The sequence below is a fragment of the Brienomyrus brachyistius genome, chromosome 7 (assembly GCF_023856365.1).
Source record: "Brienomyrus brachyistius isolate T26 chromosome 7, BBRACH_0.4, whole genome shotgun sequence".
NCBI lineage: Eukaryota > Metazoa > Chordata > Actinopteri > Osteoglossiformes > Mormyridae > Brienomyrus > Brienomyrus brachyistius.
In genome coordinates, this window is record NC_064539.1 from 15417503 (window position 1) to 15438593 (window position 21091).

At 43.2% G+C, this 21091-nt stretch overlaps 1 protein-coding gene and 1 long non-coding RNA gene across 6 annotated transcripts; one reads left to right on the forward strand and one right to left on the reverse strand.

Annotated features, from left to right (window-relative positions):
- Nucleotides 1-102: 102 nt before the first annotated feature.
- LOC125745749 (epidermal growth factor-like protein 7) lies at nt 103-17160 on the reverse strand. Of its 4 annotated transcripts, XM_049018912.1 has the most exons (9): nt 16645-17139; nt 8554-8763; nt 7966-8091; nt 6131-6243; nt 5612-5707; nt 5087-5254; nt 2024-2100; nt 1299-1461; nt 103-696 (listed from the first exon to the last, which is right to left on the reverse strand). In XM_049018912.1, exons 2-9 carry the CDS (start codon nt 8631-8633, stop codon nt 677-679), a joined length of 843 nt encoding a protein of 280 aa, XP_048874869.1. In that variant the 5' UTR covers nt 8634-8763; nt 16645-17139; the 3' UTR covers nt 103-676. The 4 variants fall into 4 exon arrangements, with proteins under 4 accessions (XP_048874869.1, XP_048874868.1, XP_048874866.1 ...); XM_049018911.1 differs by having other exon boundaries at nt 103-1461; nt 16655-17160; XM_049018909.1 differs by having other exon boundaries at nt 103-1461; nt 16645-17159.
- On the forward strand, nt 15185-19885 carry LOC125745753 (uncharacterized). 2 transcript variants are annotated; one of them, XR_007398740.1, is made up of 3 exons: nt 15185-15516; nt 18459-18638; nt 19483-19885. It is a non-coding gene; the product is annotated as an uncharacterized LOC125745753 (long non-coding RNA). The 2 variants fall into 2 exon arrangements; XR_007398739.1 differs by lacking the exon at nt 18459-18638 and having other exon boundaries at nt 15332-15516.
- The last annotated feature ends 1206 nt before the right edge of the window (nt 19886-21091 follow it).

Sequence of the window (21091 nt, forward strand, 5' to 3'; positions counted from 1 at the left end):
GGGTCATTGTATTATCAAAATAGTATTAGTCATTTGGCATGTACGATTTCAAACCCGGCAGATGTTCTTCTGTGATGTTTTTCCACACACAAATAACAGATCTTTGAGGTAATTTTCTGCTTTTATTGGCAAAATAATTTTCAGTAAAAAAACAACCAATTACAGGTAGTGCATCACATTCTTATTTAAGCGAGAATACAAGTACAAACATCCGAATGGGCGAAAGAGCTTTTGCACAGGTTGTGGGTGGCCTGTGAAGAACTTTAACAAAAACCAAGCCAAGTTATCACTTCATAGTTCCACCACATCCTTTTCAATAGCATCTTGTGCATTTTGCTCATTAAACAATATAATAAAGTAAGATCCTCCTAAAGGGGAATTATGTTCTGAAAAATGAACGATCAGGAGACTAAGCAAACTTACTCCTCACAGTTCGGCTCCTAAATATGGGGAATTAAGAACTGGTTACATTTAAATCATGGTTACACTTAGAAACCAATACCTATCAAATAAATAGGCTACATAGATGTTTTTTGCTCAGGCAGAGTTCTTTGTTTTCCTCATCCTGGCCGAAAGACTCTGCTTTTGGTGCATGAAGGCTTGTAAACCCGTAGAAGCCAACTTGGAAACGAAGAGCTTTTTTTTATTTCCTCTGGTCAGGTTTGTCTTTCTGCATTTAATTTTCTTGGCAGGAACCTTGGAGTACAAACAGAACAGAAGCCTTTAATATTTCTGCATCACATTTATTCAAAGATGCTCTTACCCACAGTCACAAGAATTCTCTTTTCTACCGGGGATTATTCAGAGATGTATCTCACCTTTTAACAGCTGCCTTCTTTTGCCACTTCAGGGAAAAATTATCTTGGTAAAAGTTTAACAAGCTGTTTCATATGGTAAGTGGCAGCTTAGTTCAAAAGATTATTTTGAACCCTATAAAACATCCATTCACTCCCTGGATGGGATGCCAGCTCTCATGTGGCCTCACTCTCATACTCCGGGCAGTTTAGAGACAGACAATCACATCATTGCATATCTGGCTGTAGGAGGGCACAGACAGCAGCGAGGGTGGAAATCAAACCCACAGGCCAGGTAACCACCAAGTCACTGCTCTTGTAAAACACTAAGTCATTTTGATAGTTTTGGCAAAGAACGTAAACCAAACCGTACATCACTTAGTTTCAGAAAAGGTTATTCTGTAAAAATTAGGACTGATGCTGATATTGGGAGAGAGTGAGGCAAAGATCTCCCAAAAGGGTTGGATGGATTGTATCAGCCGCGATGTGGGGAGGAACACTCACAGGATCCGAGCCGCTCCTCCAGGAAGCCGACCTGCTCGCTCAGCGAGTCGATGCGGTCCAGCTGCTGGAAGGAGTGGGTCAGGAAGCTGGTCTTCTCAGCCACGTCCTCGCCCAGAGACCGTGAGAAGAGGCTGTCGAAAGGAGCCAGGGCGAGCTGCAGCTTCTGTTGTGAAAATGTCGCAGTGTCAGATGCCCTGTTCCCAAGGCCAACGGGCCTCTTTTTGCTCCCCTGGTACTTTTTCCTACGACATGCTACAGCCTGTGTTAAGCAACACTGCTGTGCATCCATTATGTATTTCCATTACATACAGTGGAAAATCTGCTAGAAAAGTATTCTTTTTGCTTTCAAAATCAGATATCTTGCCATCTTCCCATTCCTGAAACAGCTGGAATTTGCTTCCATCTGGCACATGTTGCCTGGCTGGCTGTGTCTTGAAACTGAGTATGTTTGCTTGGAACTGTCTATCCATTTAATATAAATATGTACCACCTTAAATATGCAAATAGAGGGGCAATGCATTTTTGAGCAATTTTGGAAACTATTCAACACAGACTGTTCTCACACAGCTGATAACCAAGTGTTTCAGCCTAGCAGTTTAACTAAAATGGCTTTATGTTATGTATCTTTCCTAGGTTTTCGAAATAATTTATTATTCTCATTATAGATTATTAATGGATTTGAATAGGCCAGCACCTTGCAGTTGATATATGGAATTCACTGGTACCTGCTCCAGCACTTCCACTCTGTTCTTCAAGCTCTGCACCTCCTCTGTAACAGCGTCGTCTGCCCTGGCCTTCCCACCTAGGACAAAGAAGTTTCTCATCAATCACAATAGGCTTTGGCTTAGTTCCAGAAGTTACAATTTCTCTGAGATCTGTACTTCAAACATCACTGTAATATGGACACCAAGTACTAACAAACTGATGGCTAGATGAGGGACACGATGACAGATAACACTGGTAACATAACAATCATGGAATGTCAAAAGTATGGGGAAAACAAACCAAGTTTTATGTAACCATATCACTTTTTTGTGTGTTGATCACTGCGCCAGCTCTGATTTTCAGTGGCCTCATCCAAAAGGTCATTCTGAGTGATTATCAGCTACATCGTGGTGCAGATCTGTACCGCGGCTGAGAAAATCTAACAGCTCACAGATCTGTGATCTTTCCCAGATGTTGGCTGAAAGCGAGACTTGCACCAGGACTTGGGAGTATTAAGTCACCCCCAGCAGACAAGTTTGCCGATGCAAGAATGAGAAGTGAATTGATTGCCAACAGACCAAGAGGAGCAGGGGAGGGAGAGAGTACGATTTAACATTTCTGTCCTCACCGCCATGCTCTCCTCAACGTTATCTCCACAGCAACCTGCCTTATTTCTCTAAAAACAGTGTCTGCCTCTTGCTGAAGAGATTCTTGTAGCCTTCTCGTATTTTATCCGGAAGTTGATGATGTGCCTGTTTGGGGCCACGATGTTCTAAAATTTCCACATTTTTCCTCGTGTATAAACATGCTTGTCCCAGAGCTGAGAGCTAATAAAAGCTTCACAAGTTAAAGGGTGAACAAATCTCCAAATATAGTTTTGAACACCAATAGGTCAAAACTGTTGTTAATTACTATATGTGACCCTCAACGTTTTCACTTTTAAAATGGTGAAAAAGTAATCTGTTAGTGTAACAGTATTTCGCAGCCAAGACCCTCATCTAATCTGGAGTGCGGACTGCATGACACTTGCATAGGACTTTAGCAATTACCAGCTATGCCTGGCTTGCGAAACAAAGTCTGCTGTATGTTCGGAAATACATACTCTATTCATTGCGAACGACGATTCATTGCATTGTTTCAGTGAGTTTCCCATCCGACATCCTGTTTTTTAGGAATTATGCTTGGCATAAAAAGGAAGGACGTGCTGTATTGGGGAGATGAATCGTAAATGTTTCCTTACTTAGTAGCATATCTTTGGCAGTAGTCAGGATGCTATACATGAAGTCGTTTAACTAGTCGTTTAGCTAGTCGTTTAGCTAGTCGTTTAGCTAGCACTACACAAAAATGGAAATTGGTACCCATCAGCGTAAATGACATTGAGGACCAGAACTCATGCAAATTTTTCATGAGTGAAACATTTACATCCACCTAGACCTTCCTCTGATTAATAAAAAAATATATATATTCATATATTTTGGGTTTTGCTTTACATTTTTGTTTTTCATGCCTCTTCACTACGGTAAGAGCCGAAGACAAGCCGTATACGATGAATCGTGGTCGTTTTCACAACTGCCCTGGTGAGGTTGCGGATTGAAGAGCGTGACAAACGCTTGATACTTCCCCGCTGGGACACAGGGGCACGTGCCACCTGGAACCGTTCGCATGTAAGAGGCTCCTATTTATTAAGCAGAAATTTACGAAGCTCTGCAGGGACTTTGTGAAGTGCATGGAGTTGCTTTCGGTGGTGTTCGCCAGCCACAATGCATTATTACTCACGGTACGAGTTGATAGTGGCATAGCGCGTACCAAAAGTAATAATGGATCATGGAGCTGGCTGGTCATCTTCTCTGCAGTAACAGCTGCTGTTGTACAAAAAAGCCACACAAAAAAATGCAGAAAAGTGCCCATTGATGCTTTTCTCAGACCATGACTGATAGCCATACATAGAGAATGTCCTGGCAGTAAACACAGAGAAGGTAATCTAGGGGTTTGCTCTCCAGTGACATCACCAAAGCTCAAGCTCCAGGCTTAATCGATAAATTAATAAGCTGGTAGTGAAATTTAACGAATTCTTGTAATGGCTGAGGTACCCCTGAGGAGAGGTTTGGGAACCAAAGTGATGTTCATCAGCCATCCAACAAGATATAACTAACTTTTTATAGAACAGAAGCTTGTTAGTTTTTATTGTGTTAATTTGCATATGTTCTCTTATTGTTTTTTTTCCTAAGCAAACATATACTTATTATCCAGATAAATTCATTTGGCAAAGGTTGTGAATTTGAAAGAATTGAAAAAACTTAAACTGTGTTGTGATGTAAATCCAATGAAACAATGATAATTACTATGACAAAGTGCCATTTTTCACTGGGCCTCTTTGGGGGAGTGGGGGGCTCATTAAATCTTTAGGTTTGATTTTGTGGAGTTAGAGGGAGTTATAATAATACTGACAAACCTATTACCCTCAGGTCATACTGACCACTACTGGGCTTAAAATCTACGCCTGTCTTTGTTTACACTGGAAACTTCATCAGTTTCAGTTTGTAATCTATACTCAGAGTAAATTAATCTTGTTTTGGATTCTGCCATTGCTTTGGAGACTATAGTTGGCAATATTTGCAGTATTTGGTCACAAATTGGGCTGGAAAACCCTGGAGACTCTAGCAAAACCACACAGAATCCCTGGGAAGGAGACTGCTGAGAGATGGAGAGAATACTGACATGCATTAGGGCTGCCTTTGGCAGTGATGTTCTTGTTGTAGGCAGAGTAGTGCTTCATATATAGAAGTAAATAAATATAGGGCACTGCCTGGCATATCACAGATCTTGTTAACTTCTGTTAACTTCCTGAATGAGTGGGAATATACAGCACTGCATGGTGTATCGCAGACCTTGTTAACTTCTGTTAACTTCCCATGAGTAGGAATGGAGAGCACCGCATGGCGTATCACAGACCTTGTTAACTTCGGTTAACTTCCCATATGAGTAGGAATTGAGAACACTGCATGGCATATCACAAACCTTGTTAACTTCCCATGTAAGTAGGAATGAAGAGCACTGACTGGCATGTAATGGAAGGTACTCACTCTCTGGGGTGGCAGTAGGAACAGCGGTGGTGACAGGCAGAGGAATCGCCTGGCAAGAGCGCCCATCCCTGGCCAGCTGGTAGCCATCCAGACAGCCACATTGATAGCTGCCAGGGGTGTTAAAGCACTGCTGGGCACAGGGGTGTGGACCACTGCACTCATCCAGGTCTAAGTACGGGAGATTTTTATTATTATTATTATTGCTATTCTTATTCGTTGCTTAAAAATGACAACTAGTATGGCTTTTCCCTGGCTGCTTAAGTGCTAAATTAATTGATATGAGCAGATTTTGAGAATGTCAGAAATAGATTTAAAATATAAATGACTAAAGTACAAAATCATCTAGTTATGTGTAAATCATGGGTAATATTTTGTGCATGTAAAGTCAATATTTCCTTCAGTAAATAAATTATAGCTTTATAATTTTCAAAACATTCATATTTAAGTAAAACCAAGAAAAAACAGCTCAGCATATATTAGAAATAGGTGGTGAAATAGGTGGTGAAATGGCTATTAAGTCATTACCTGTCTGACAGCGTCGTCCGGTCCAGCCCACGCCACAGGAACAATGATCTGGTCGTATGCAGGTGCCCCCATTGACACAGGGCTGGAAGCACACCGCTGTGGGAGGGGGCATATCGTTTTAAATGCAGGACATGCTACATTTGTTACCTGTGGATTTAAATGACGACTTAACATAGTATAAGATAAAATCAATATTCATGACATTACGAATGATTTATTTCAACATATCTAGCTGTTATAATTTTTTGCCAAATTATGTTTTATATTGCTGCAGTATAGGATTACAATGGCTCTGTATGTCCCTTCATGAGTCCAAATCTGATAATAAAAATTACTTGTGAAAAACAATTGTTAGATACTGATACAATTCATGACCAAATGCTGGGGTCTTGGGTGAGGGAATGTTAAAAAAAAAATCACCACATGGGTGAATAGTGAACACTGTTTGTGAAGGCCTGTACACTCACTATGGCTACGGTAAGATATTTACAATTGTGGTAAAGGTGTCTATCACGTTACCTTGGTTACAGTTGTGTGAATAGAATCTCCGCCATCCTGGACAGCACTCTGGATAGGAGTATGACACCGGTACGGTGAGGCTCACCTGCCGATATGATACTCTGTACATCGTCCTGTGGGTAACGAGAGCTGGGTTATGCTGAATAATATATGCAGAACACAGCTATTCCAGAGCTGCTGCCTTCCATGTACTCTGAGGCGGTGAAAGCTGGTTAAAAGCCAGTGCAGAAGCCATCCTATTCTGGGCACAGCAAAGGAAGTGAACCTTGGTGAAGTGGCAAGTAAAGTGATATGAAGAGACATTTCATGGAGGAGGCTGGTCCACATTCAGGGTGTTTCAGTAAGTGTAACAAAACCGCAGTGGGAGGTCAAAACACGCTACGGGGCTCAACCACAGCCCCCCCACCCCACCCCTGAGTTAATGAATAATATCATATTCAGCAAGTAAGAAGTCCTGAATGGAAGCAGATCAGAACATGGTCGTTGCTCCTGTTGTGCTGTCAGACCGACAGTGAAAAGACCATAAGCCCAGACAGGACTTTGGCCAAAATAAACCAAGCTGAAGTCTCAGCAGTTATTTTCCCGTAGATATCCAGAAAGTGCTTAGTTCTCTGAGTCCCCAAATGTCTCCGCCTCCATGACTCAGTTCTGGAGCAGGCCTGGCTGCTTCTCCCCCAGCTCCTTAGCTGCCTCACTGCAGTGATTTTAAAGTGCTTACCCCAGCTCCGTTTGAACCCACAGCTTACATTTAGGTACGAGCAAGAGTTAGCAGGAGCTGCAGCTTTACTGCTGCTGATTTGAGTTCCATAGTGGACTCTTCTGTAAACCAGAACTACTTCAGTATCATCCAGATGCACATGGATAATCCATAACCATTCCTCCAGTACATGGTCAGGGCGAGCTTGTGCCAAGGAAGCATGCAACATGAGCCAGGGGACACCCCAAATGGTGTGCCGGTCCATCACAGGACTCGAGCCGGGGGACACCCCAAATGGCGTGCTGGTCCAGAGCAGGACTCGAGCCGGGGGACACCCCAAATGGCGTGCCGGTCCATCACAGGACTCGAGCCGGGGGACACCCCAAATGGCGTGCCGGTCCATCACAGGACTCGAGCCGGGGGACACCCCAAATGGCATGCTGGTCCATCACAGGACTCGAGCCGGGGGACACCCCAAATGGCGTGCTGGTCCAGAGCAGGACTCGAGCCGGGGGACACCCCAAATGGCGTGCCGGTCCACCACAGGACTCGAGCCGGGGGACACCCCAAATGGCGTGCCAGGCCTTTGCATGAGGCACACACTTTTCCCAATCACATGCTTGTGGACTGTGGAAACTGAAATATTTGGCTGGATCCTAGGGAGATCATGCAAACTCCAAACACACACACACACACACACACATACACACGGGTTTGGAATTTTATTTTTGAGGGGACTCCCTGTCTATTGAAAAAAACTCTAATTTCAACATGACAACTTTAAGCCCCACCCCGCCCTGTCCCTAACCATATGTAACCAAGCAAAATATCAGACTTTTGGCATTTTGTAATTTTTTGACTACATTCACAGATCTTTGTGGGGACCTGAAAAATGGTCCCCACAACTTTGAAAAACAGGCTTTTATTACATTGTGGGGTACATTTGGTCTCCACAATGTAATGTAAGTATAATCCATACACACATAACAAGGGACAGGATGCAGAGATACATTTAACATGGCATGCTGCTTGAATGGATACCAAATATATATCCAATTAAATTTGAAAAACATCATCAAAGAGTGTAAACACCAATGAGAAGACAGAACAGGCCATTAAGTGTAAAATGGGGGCTTACTTGTATGTGCTGCAGAGTCGATGATCGTGACAGAGGGTTAAGTAAGGTTTATGGACTGTCTGGACAAAGGACTCCGTGTGCAGGACAGGGCTGTGCTGGGGGGCATCTCTGAGACACACTCTCCGCCTGTGTGCAGGGGACAGCCCAAAAACATGAGCGATAATAATGTCCACCTCCTCTGGAACATACAGCAGAGTAACCGTCAGACTAACCATAAATCAATAACCACACAAACAGGGTTTGTTTAAAAGGCCCAAACTGATTATTATTATAATTTTAAATGAATGATTTTGGGTAACATAAAATTAACAGCAGCACCTTTTTATGACTGGACTGGTTAAGTGTGAGACCCAGGGAAGTGCTATTTGTTCTATGTCTTTTAATATTATGTGGATGAATTTTTAAAATTAAATTAAACAATGGTTTTAAAGATTATCATTTTCTTTTATTATGTATCAGGGTGGTCATCTTCCTTACATACAAATGTTTGCCCCAATATGGGTTTATACAGAGTGCTTTGCCCCCCGCCCCCCGCCCCCCCCCACCCCCAATATAGTGCACATGCTGAGAGGAGCAGAAGCTCATTACCCATGGTTCCTGAAGATATGGGATGTGCAGGACGTATGAACAAAGAGCAAGGAAGACAGGAGGAGGAAAACTGGGTACATCTCTGCCTGGCTCTCCCGCTCTCTCTCAGCCGGGGGAGTGCAGTGCTGGAGGCGGGCGTGGGCAGAAGGAGTGGAACGCTGGATGCTCAGGCAGCGTCTCACATGGATTTGAAGACAGGGCTGCAGCTACCTGGTATCACAGCAAACAGAAAGACAGGCGGGACCGTCAAAGCGGCACCAGGAGAGACAGAATTGCTGAAACTTTCTAAAACTCAGTTTTTTTTCTGTCAGCAAAGTTTATTCTTCAGTTCATCAAGAGAGGGTTTAAAGGCCAAAGTTCTCAGGTCACTAAATGGCAGCCATTGCCATGCATAGCAAGACAGGTTTGGAAGAATTTAATCTAATTGATTAGGCCTGATGAGCGCATGTACAAACTAAGGGTATTCTGGACTGAGAACTCTGAGCCTACACTCTTCTGGCCTCTGAGGAGGTCTAGACAAGTCCCAGCTGTGTTTCACCTATAGCTCATACGGGGAGAATGTCAGCGGCAGACTGAAAAGAACCATGACGCTAAAAGGCTAAAAAAGAAAAAGCAAAACTTTCCAGGACAGCTTACTAAATTCAGCGCCTCTCTCCTCCTCCACAGTTGGATAAGGGGGGATTTAACACTGTGATGCTTAAAAGGCATGGGAGAGTTTGCTCCCACATCTCTCTGGGATCAAAATTTGCATCTGCTACCACACTGAGGCAGCCGAGAAGTTTGGTCCCCATGTCCAGGCTCTGACGAAAGGCAGAGGAAACATGCACCCATGTTATTAAAATGTGGCAGCAATTACCACAGAGTCTGATATCCATTATGCTTAACTGAAAATGAGAAATGTAACATTTACAGAGGTATTTTCTTCTCTGTCCCATTTTTGCTACATATTTGACATGTGACTAAGTCCTAATCTTGTGTCTCTCTGGACTAAACCCTAACCGTACCTAATGTCGAACAGCTTATAGTAACCAACTTGTAACTGAATTTGCAGTGGCAGGCAATTTATGGACAGCAAAAAGACATAAAAGCTATTCCCTCACCAGGAATAAAACATCTTTAAAAAGTGAAGCCGAGACTGGGGGGATCTATGGGACATTGGAGACTGCCGTTTAAAAGGTTTATGGTTCTCTATACACACTGCAAATGGCTCCCAAGGTCCTGGAGAGCAATAGCATGACTGAAATAAAAGGGGCCACTTTCCACCACAATCCCACAGGCCCACGTGTTGAGCAAAGGCGGCTGTAAATACCTCCCTGTCTGAGACAACGCGGGCATTTGGTGGGTCACTTATCAATCAATTCCACTGCACAGGCCAAGGGAGGTGCCAGCCTGATAGAGTCAAAGGGTGTCATACCATAGCTATAACGAAAAGGCCCCTGAGAGAAAAGCCAATTTAGCTAGACCTGGCGGCAAGTCCTGGCGTCCAGGAGGAGGCAGTGATTGGATTGTGCCAGAATGAGCCAACATTCTCCTTTCCCTGACATTGTATCTGGAGCGACAGTAGATGTATCGCCTTACTCTGTCTATTTCTTTGTTCCCCAAATCGCTCATCATCCCAGTCATTTAAGAATTTTCACTAAAGAACTCCACTGAAGCTGAACATTTCATCACTCTCCCTTATTATTTTTTTTTCTTTGCTTTAGAAATGTATCTCTCCTGAAAACGATTGTATCTTAAAATATGAAGCTCCACTGGGCCCTTTGATTGGGGTATTTATAAGGAAACGATAACTTGCTCCAAAGACGACGACGCTTCTGACTTTTGCTGGCACTGAATCTTTAATAAGCTTTCCGACTCGTACGGCTCACACACTGCTGGACTCTACACTTCCCCTCTTTCTGTCTTCTGCATTATAGCACGAAACAACAGAAATACTGCTTGATTGGGAGTCAAGCACTTACAATCACCTGTCCGAAGGGGGGGGGGGGGGTGGGTGCCCCATGAAAAAGCCATTTATGACACTCCACCCAAAAGCTTTTAAGTATTAATTCTAATGTCTCCTGGTTGAAATAAATAAATCAGGCCCTTATTTGGACCTAGCATGTGCCTGTAAGCTGCAAGAGATGCGCTCTAATGCACATCTATCCTCTAATGCATGGATATGCATGGAAAGACAGCAAGAGGAAATTGACTATGGAGGAAAACTACACACAACTTTAAAAAGGTTTGTGGGTCAAATTGATACCCAACTAAAAACACTACATTAGATAAACTGTAAATGTTGGCCCATTTTAATAAGAAGCTTTCACTGATTATGAGAAGGTGGTCAGGACAGTAATGTGAAGAACGCCAGTGGCTCCTCTCCATGGGACACTGGAGCAGAATCTACATGCCGGTTCATAGTCAGCATCAAAGGTCTTGAATCCCAGCTTACTAATTCAGTTGGAGTTTATGGGTCAATCAAATCCTTCTAATCAATATCTGTTTGCATCACTGCAATGTAGCAGACTGAGCGTCTGTTTACACCCCTAGTCTCCCACATTGCAAGCCCTTCAGCATGGTACACTACCACAGCAAGGAGATGGTGGGATGGAGAGAGAGTGAAAGAGAGAGAGAGAGAGAGAGGCCCCCTGAGAGGTTTTGGCAGCTGCCTCAACCTGTTTCCCCTCAGCAAAAGCTGAGCACCAGAGGACAGACAGCGTGCCTCTTCAGTTTGTGGTGGTCCTCTACCTGGAATGGCGCCAGTTAATCGATCAGCTCCTATTCACAGTTAGGAACCTGTTATTGGTTCCTAACTGGATGGAACAGATCTGCTGAGTACTGGAACTGGAGGTGACACAGCAGTAATCCTAAAAGTGTGAACCTGATTCCATCCCATAAAAAGCTGCATGACATGGAAAGGCACAGGTTAGAGTGAAGGCATGCTGTCATGCAGGTTAGTGTGAAGGCGTGCTGTCGATGATAGCGTGAAGGCATGCTGTCATGCGGGTTAGTGTGAAGGCGTGTTGTCGATGATAGCGTGAAAGCATGCTGTCATGCGGGTTAGTGTGAAGGCGTGTTGTTGTGTGGGTTAGCGTGAAGGCGTGTTGTCGATGGTCGATGTTAGCGTGAAGGTGTGCTGTTGATGTTAGCGTGAAGGCGTACTGTCATGCGGGTTAGTGTGCAGACTGCTGAGTCTGCTTTCTATATCAGCCAAAAATAGGCTGGCTGAAGGAGGCAATAAACTCATCATGATGCTAAAGTTCTACTGAATACCTCTGAAAGATAAATGTTGTTTTTGCTAATGGACTAACATGAAATAAAACATCAAAATCTAGTTAACATACATCATATTTGCAAACTGCAATACTGCCTGGTATTTGCACAACAAACCTGTTTACTTTAACCCAAGGCTGCTTTTGCTGGGTAGGTGGTCTTCTGCATATTTCACAAGTCTGGTACGGCTACAGGCTAACTGTGAAGGATTGCCATGTCTTGTTCTGGATCCACTGCTTATGTTCCTCTCTTTTTCATTTCACACAGACACAGAGCCATAAATAAATGGTCTCCCCAATGGAGGTCCAAGCAGGGGCCATGGGGCGTGCGGTGGTTTGGGGGAGGGATAGCCTCGGGCTGCTGAAATAGCGGATTCCAGATCAGCCAGTAGAAAACAGGCTCCGCGTTGCGCTCCAAGCTCACCACTCACTGCCATTGCAGTGATATTGGACCCAATTATTCACAATAGTGTTGGTAGAGCCGTCAGCTTTAAGGGGGCGAATGGAGGTGATAAAATGACAGGGAAAATATAACTGCAACTGTGACAGGGACAGCTGGGGTAATCAGTGCAGCATGGCCCAATAGAGAGGTTAAGCTACAAATCTGGCAAAGAGAAGTTGTTCAGGGAAAGCCTCCCAAAGTGAGTATTTTTTCTGAGGCAGTTATCAGCACTTATTGCATGAGACGTGATACTCCCGGGAACACCATGGGGGTGGGGTCTGACTCAAGATGGGGGTTAGCAACATCACATCAGCCACAAAAGGAGGCTACAGAAAGTATTATAGACAGAGTCTGGCAACATCAATTTTATATTAAACATATTTTTCATACAATGAAATGTAGGCAAGAGCGGCTACAACAGGAATGCGGCTGCCACTTCCAGGCGAATTAGCTAAAGCTGACTGCTTAGCATGAAGGCGTGCTGTCGATGTTAGCGTGAAGGCGTGCTGCCGATGTTAGCGTGAAGGCGTGCTGTCGATGTTAGCGTGAAGGCGTGCTGCCGATGTTAGCGTGAAGGCGTGCTGCCGACGTTAGCGTGAAGGCGTGCTGTCGACGTTAGCGTGAAGGCGTGCTGCCGACGTTAGCGTGAAGGCGTGCTGCCAACGTTAGCGTGAAGGCGTGCTGCTGATGTTAGCGTGAAGGCATGCTGTCGACGTTAGCGTGAAGGCGTGCTGCCGACGTTAGCGTGAAGGCGTGCTGTCGACGTTAGCGTGAAGGCGTGCTGCCGACGTTAGCGTGAAGGCGTGCTGTCGATGTTAGCGTGAAGGCGTGCTGCCGATGTTAGCGTGAAGGCGTGCTGCCGATGTTAGCGTGAAGGCGTGCTGCCGATGTTAGTGTGAAGGTTATGGCATGACCGGACAGCACCACCGCCTCACACCGCCAACACTGGGAGCAGAAATTCCATCTCAGCTCTGCTTGTGTGGAGTTTGCAGGTTCTGCCCAAGTTCTCCATGCACTTTTGTTTCTTCCCAGAGTCCAAAAAAATGCAGTTTTGCTAACTGGTATCTCTGAAGTACTCGCAGTATGCAATTATGTGTGCATGCATGAGTAAGTGCCCTGTAACTGGTATCTCTGGAGTACTCGCAGTATACAATTATGTGTGTGTGCATGAGTAAGTGCCCTGTAACTGGTATCTCTGAAGTACTCGCAGTATACAATTATGTGTGTGTGCATGAGTAAGTGCCCTGTAACTGGTATCTCTGAAGTACTCGCAGTATACAATTATGTGTGTGTGCATGAGTAAGTGCCCTGTAACTGGTATCTCTGGAGTACTCGCAGTATACAATTATGTGTGTGTGCATGAGTAAGTGCCCTGTAACTGGTATCTCTGGAGTACTCGCAGTATGCAATTATGTGTGTGTGCATGAGTAAGTGCCCTGTGATAGACTGGCATCCTGTCCAGGGCGTAGTCATGCCTTCTGTACTCCTATTGCCTAGAATAGGTTCCAGCCCCCCCAGGTGTGAGCGATCTTAAGGCCACACCGCCTTGACCGTTCTATGTCATGCCACAACACTAGAAGGAGCAAAATATTTCTCATACAGCAGATCCACATACAGAATGAGCAATTCCTTCCCATGTACTGCAGGTTGTCTGGACATCTTTAAAACCTTGACATGGCCCGTCATATAAATGGTGATAATTTTGCACATGTTCAGCAAGTCTTCCTTCCTTCCAAGGCATTCGCCATTGCAAAGCCTGTTAGTTCCTGAGCATTACGAGGCACTAGTGACGCGGGGGAGTGCTCGTTTTGTCTAGCCAATCCCGTACAGTGGGTGGGATCAGAACAAGCAGAAAAGTTTGCTTCTGGGGGGGAGGCTACACAGGTGATGCTCTGAAATGGTGATCACCGTGGTGATCGCCGTAGTGATTGCCGGTCATATGACTTCGTACTGCTAAAACAATTCCTTCGATTTCATTTGAAGCATGCAGCCGTCTAAACGGTTAGAACATGGATGGATAAAGTTAAAGTTTTAAATTTCTATCAAAAGTAAAATTATATTATATATATATTATAGAGATGCATAATGAATCTCCCAAGAATAGAAAAAAATTATAGTAATTATAGGAATATCCATTGATATGACATACTGTTAAATTCAGTACAAGATCAGAGTGACAGAAATATGTAGCACTTCTAAACAGCTGCTGAACACTTCTGTAAAATACATGGTTATCAAACATGAAAACACATTTTTAAAACTGTTTTTGTTTAAACTATAGCAGTTGTACTGTAATAAGCAACACACATAAATATCTGTGTGTGCCTGAACCATGTGCCTAAACCAGAAATCTATAAATACGATTGTCACTATTATTTCAGATCAAATTCGCCGCCCTTTGAACTGTAGGCTGCTTATGAAAAACAGCGGTCGACAGTGGGCGCTATTTCACAAGCCACTTTCTGTAAGTTACGTGCACATCTTTGTGCATCCCTTTGTTATTTTACCGTGCGGGACACTACAAAAAAAAGAATGAATGAAGTTTGTCATCTTGGGAGGTAGTAAAAACCACAATAGCACATTACTGACTCTAAGTGCCAGGTTTTACAGTTACGTCTTTATGACTATCAAGGACACTGTATATCCATGTGTTCTGCTTTTTCAAGCACAAACTGTGACATAATTAAATCGGCGACAGAAGTCTGATGATATAAATGAACTTACAGATAATACATTCGGGCATAGTGCATTGCAAAAAAAAGATTATTTCAAACTCACTTGGGGAGCGCTCTTCTCTGTGAGGTTGCTGGTATTTCTTTGATCCTACGATCCCCAGCAAAGCAAGCAATAAAACACTCCCACTGTAATGTGTTAAATGCGAAAATCTCGGAAAATTGATGAGCACCAACGAATCTAGAATGAAGTAATGAATTCCCAAGTTGGAATATTTTCTTTAGTAAACCTGCTGTTTTGCGTTCCCGTTTGCAGCTTGTCGTTCTCGGAAGACTTTTGCTGAAAAATATCAGAGCTCGCAGGGGGGCACCCTGGACCCGCACCTCCATCTCCCTCCCACCGAATCAGCTTTAAAGCGCTATGATTGAGCAACAGGTCAAAGAAACACCCCAACGTTAAAGCGAGATCAGTGTACGGCGACAATCCTGTCTATTAACAGCAGTTTTTGTTACAAAAAAAATAAACCGATACCATCCATTGCTTAAAGAATAAACAGCTACGGATATTACCGTCCACCATCTAGTTACCTTTCAGGTAAGTGTATACTTTACGCAAAATAAACTCTTCGAAGGATCTACACAATATATAAAGGATTCGTTATTTATACAATTGATGACTATACAGCAATTTAATGCAAACTGGGGAAGAGATACCTTACGCGTGCTTAAATTAGCCTAAATATTCGTAAAATGTATCTTTACATTATTGACAGTTAAGTATGGCAGTTCTTTGATGCTTGTAAAGGAGTCACGCATTAGTCTACACACTATTTGTGTTTTAATGAGCCTTTCCATGCTGAAATGTGTACTGTTGGTAGTGCATTTATAAAACGCAGCGGATCGCGGACAGGATGCGCTTCTGCCAAATCTTCACAGTAACTGAGTCTGACACCCAGGTTATGATATTATACTGTTTTATGGCTGGTTACCGCACAGATTCAGCAGTCGATTCGAAAAGTTTAGGCTTGTTTCGGCTACTCGTTTCCTTATCAGTTGAAGCTTAGAAGTCGGTCCTGCACCCCCCCCCCCCCCCCCCAATCCCCTGACCATTTACCGCCTTCAGGAAGCCTATCTGGGCGTGATCCTATGGCTTTTGTATACTTTACCCTTATCGCAGCCCAAGCGCTGTCTTAATGTGGCGAACATTTTGCTATAATAAAGATGACGGCCACCTCCATCATCTGAGTCCCATTAGAATATCTACAGAACGGACCGTATATGATCTCCTCTTTACAGCAGTTTTAATCGGGGCCCGACTCATAAACAACCGCGCAACTTCCACGCAATATATATTTTTCCACATTTATTTAACGACAGTTTAATTCGAGTACCGCCTTGTAAGATGAAACCAAATGAAAATAATTACTAGTTATCTCTCATAAACACAACTATAGCTGACTTATGGTTACGAACACCACTGGATGGAGAAAGTACGAAATCCTTTCAGTACTTCATACTAATATATCTCTTTTAAATCGGTTGTGTCGGTATTTTACAAGAGTATTTATAGAATAAAAAACACTACAAATCATGAAGCAAAGAGGAATCAGTCACATCAAATAGATACAACTGTATGATTATTGAGAACTTCGTTAATTTAAGAGGCATGCACATAAGAAATAACCTGTAATAGTCATTTACCCCAGTATAAAAGCACGCCTACCGTCTCTCACCCCCAGCTTGCAGGAGCTTCACGTCCTGCCAAAAGCAGCTGCCATTGACAGCAGCCGTAGCGTCTGACGGGCCATTTGCCCTCTTCTTCCATGCTTTCAGTTTCTTTTAATCTCATCCCAAAGTTTTTTATTATGATACGGACGACGGGTAAATTGCTTGATGTGCCCCGTGAACCGCCTGGAAAGAAATGAAATGCCTTTGGGCGTTTTTCAGTTGCTTTTTATGCAAGCTTTCCTGTGGAAGTCAGGAATTGGACGGACAATCCCAAACCGGAATTCCTGTGTGTGTTTCGAGCTGATAAAACCGTCTTTACAGAACAAACAAGCCCCATCCTGCTCAAACTGCTTAATGAATCAAAATTTCACCATTAAAAATGCCGTTTGCCAGCGTGGGCTTTCTATGCAGAAATATCTGTACTACTTAGTACAACCGTTTATAAATTATTTAAGGACAATGTTATTTTTTACGCAGCTACGAAACCGTAATATGACTTGAAGAAAAACAAGTGAATATACGACTTTAAAATTCCCTAGGAAAAGGATTACATTTCCAGTCGTGATGGTCTAGCGTATTACCCCCTTTAGGAACAGCTTATTCTGTATGCAATGTTTTATGTGTTTAGTCCTTAGATTTCATAAATGCAAGTAAAGGGAAGTTGGTTGCCTCTCAAAGGAAGCAAGGATGAAAACTGTATATGTCTGTCTGTGAAGTTATGGAGAGATACGGAGTCTTCCAGACAGTTATCTTACGGAGAAGCGCGATAATGGAACTGAATACTTTGGCAATTAAGCATCACGACAAGACCGTTTTAATGTTTTTACCAACTAAAATATTTTTTAAATAAAAAATAAAATATGCATAAACAATTAAGGGTACTATCGACAGAATGCAGTTTTATTTCTTTTACCTTTTAAAGTTAGGAAATGTGCTTGAGGGCACAATCGCCCTTGTGAACTACAGGCCGAAGTTTTACTATCTGCACAAGCCTTTACTAATAGACATGTATAAGGCCTTATTTTTGACAATCAGTGAAGGAGGTTAAAATATAGCTGTCATCCATTTGTCACAGTGACCTGACGGACGCACAGCTTACTTATCGTAGGTCCCTGAAAGGGGGGGAGAAGGTGAATGATTGTTCATTTTTGCAGTCAAGCTGCAAACATTCCAGTTGCTGGTTTGCCAAAGCAGGTGAACTTCAGCAGGGAAGAATCTGATTAGTTTGAAGCTTTTACATACCTTTGCAAAAACATCTGTTTCATAGTCTATTGGTGTGACAAAATGCTATTTATGCTGCCAATTAGTAATCACAACAATGTGCTGTTACCAAGGTTACAGTCAACAAGTTTGCTAGCAATGCATGGTATTATCCCAGGGGTGTCAGACTCCAGTCCTGGGGGGCCGGAGCCCTGCACAGTTTTGGGTTTTCCCTCATTTAAGTCACCTGATTCGACTCTTTGCGTTAATTATCACACAGCTCTTGAGCTGAATCATTTGCGTGGGAACAGGGAAAGAGCTAAGCTACACGGGGCTCCGACCCCCCAGGAGTTTGACACCCCTGCATTAATCCAAAAGTACAATTCACATTTTCTTTACTTACAATCTATGTTTTATGTACCATTACATTTTATCCACATTATTCTTTCATGCAAACCAACGTACCAGAGGAGTTAGCATAAATAATCAACCAAATTTGTTTTTTATTCGCTAAGGCATTTAGTACAGGATATGGTCTAAGTGTGTTTATTAAAGGGCTTGTTAACAGGCCACCTGAAAAACCTTGACATTTTGTGCTTATCTACCCAGAACATTTCCAGCTTTCTTCCTATACATTGTCAAATGGAGGCTGAGGCTTATGCCAGGCATCACAGGGCACAAGGCAGGAGACACTCTGGATGGGATACCAGTCCATCACAGGACACAAGGCAGGGGACACCCTGAATGGAATGCCAGTTTATCACAGTGTGCATACACACACACACACAGGTTTGTAATTATATCTTTGTGGGGACTTTCCATTAATTTCTATTGGGAAAACCCTAATCCCAACATGACAACCCAGCCCTAACCAAACAAAATGTTTTTAGTCTTTTGATTTTTAATTTTTTGATTGCAGTCACAGATCCTTGTGGGGACCTGAAAATGGTTCCTACGATGTCAAAATAACTGTTCTTTATCATGTTGTGGGGGGCATTTGGTCCCCACAATGTAATAAAAACATAATGCACACACACACCGACACGCACACACACTATGAGCAATTTAGAGACATCAATTAGCCTAACTGCATGTCTTTGGACTTTGGGAGGAAAGAGAGCAGAGCCGAGTGGGAATCCACACAACAGAAGGAGAACAAGCTGAATATGTAAACTCCACAGCCAAAGCAGAGGCAGGAATTAAAGTAAAGCTCAAGGAGCGAGACAGCAGCCCCCAGCCAGCGTGCCACTCTGCATGTACTGTAATGATGCATACAAGTTTGGCATTATCTTTAATGTTTTAAATGTTACCATTTTGTGTTTTATTTTGGAAGGTATTTAAATGTTATGCTTTTAATGAATTGAATGAGTGAGGATATGCTTGGTTATGTGCACATATATTTCCCAAAGACATTTGTAGCCATTCAGTGTCTTTGGCTTCCTGGCTGCTGTTTGTGTTGGGCTGTGTGTGTGACCCAGCACTGGGGGGACGCACTGTCCTTGGGCCGTGGTAAAAATTCACTCGGGTCAAGCTGTTTGCTGTCACTAGTGGCTTTGCTATCTTTCTTCTCAAGGAATCTTTTCTTTCCATTAAGCTGAACCCGTGTGGGGTAATTCTGAACTCTATTCTGCAGATCTGGCCGAGAAAAAAAGGAAGTAGAAGGAAAAAAAGTGAGTTGCTGCAGTGTTTCCTGTGAGAGAGGAAGAAGGAAGTGGCTGGTGGAGGGAGATTCTGGAGTCTGCTCCCTCAAAACAATAAAAATCTTACTTGTGAAGGAAACGGACCTGCGTCAAAGGGGACCTGACAGAGTGTTTGAAAGGCCGGCAGCAATGACCCAGCGGGCACATGAGCATATGATTGTTTGCCTGAAGTCTTTAGTCCAGCTCTCTGCACTCCCACAGAGCACAAAGACCACTTCTGTCATTTAAAAACAATAGCCACTGCAAAAGGAGATTTGTTGTAAGGTTTACATTATTGGAATATTTTATTTTTGGTAAGAAATAAATTTTAAATATGGCATCTTCCCATTGTGAAAATGTGTGTGCTTTCTAGCACGTATTTGTCTGTAACTTCTTTCAAGAAAGTTCAGAGATAGTGGACCTAAATACCTTTTAGTTTAGTAAGGGATTTGTTAAGCCAGTTAATAGTAATTCTGAAATATAAGAACAAACGTTTTCAGAAAAGTATGGACCCACAAGGTTTCTGGCTCAGCACATGTGGCCGGCATGCCGAAGCTGTGCTGAGACTAGGAGTCGACAAAGACTCTGATTGCTCTGACTCTGGCATCAGTTCTCTTCTAGGAGATCCTCTGGTCCAGCTGGAAAGTCCCACAAATGTTCTTTAGGACTAAGGTTCAATAACTGGCAAGGCGTCTGCACTTTTGTAACCACAAGTTGAGAAGGTTTTGCTTGTGGATTGAAGCACTGGCTTCCCTTCAAGTCATCGTTCCCAGCATGGATGCCACAATGTGAGTGATTTATTGTAATGCACACTCCGTTCTGATTGAATGAGTGGCTGTAGGCGGAGCCAGAGAGTCAGAGAGTCATACCCCATGCCATGTCGGCGCTGCCAGCAATACTTAGTGCTAAAGCTGAGCATTTCATTCTGTCCGAGCAAATACGCGTGTCAGTGTGCAGTGAACATTGTGGGAGACAATGCTCCAGACTCATTCTTCTCCACTCCAAAACTGTCCCACATGAATGAAGCGGTTTCTGGTCTTGTGAGCAGTTTGCCTGCGGAAACCTCCTGTGGGACTGAGGCCTGAAAGGTTCTCTTTGTCCAACGAGACTCGCAAGATACATATAGGCTGCTTCTGTGTTACTTTTTTGGTTCTCTTCACGGTGTGGACTAATATCTCTGAATTTTAGCATTTTACGTGACCTTTGCCCAGGTGATGATAATATCCCTGTATTCTCTGTGATCGTGATCAGATGAACTCCAGTGTATCGGTACTGATACATCTGCAAATGGCAAATAAAGGATTCATCATAATCCCCAATCTAACGTCTGGGCCACGCTTAGCCGAGCTTAACTGGCTCTCAGGTGGAACATCTGTGACACATGCAAAAAAACGGCAATGATAATAATGGCTGTAAAACCACAGTACCTTCTTTCTAGTATTTTTAAGAATTGTTTTTTTTTGTTGAAATTTTCAGAAACTGGTTGATATGTCTGCCAGAATTTAGGCATCTTTACAGACACACCTACTGTTTCCTTCACCTTAACTGCATTTGTTAGCACAA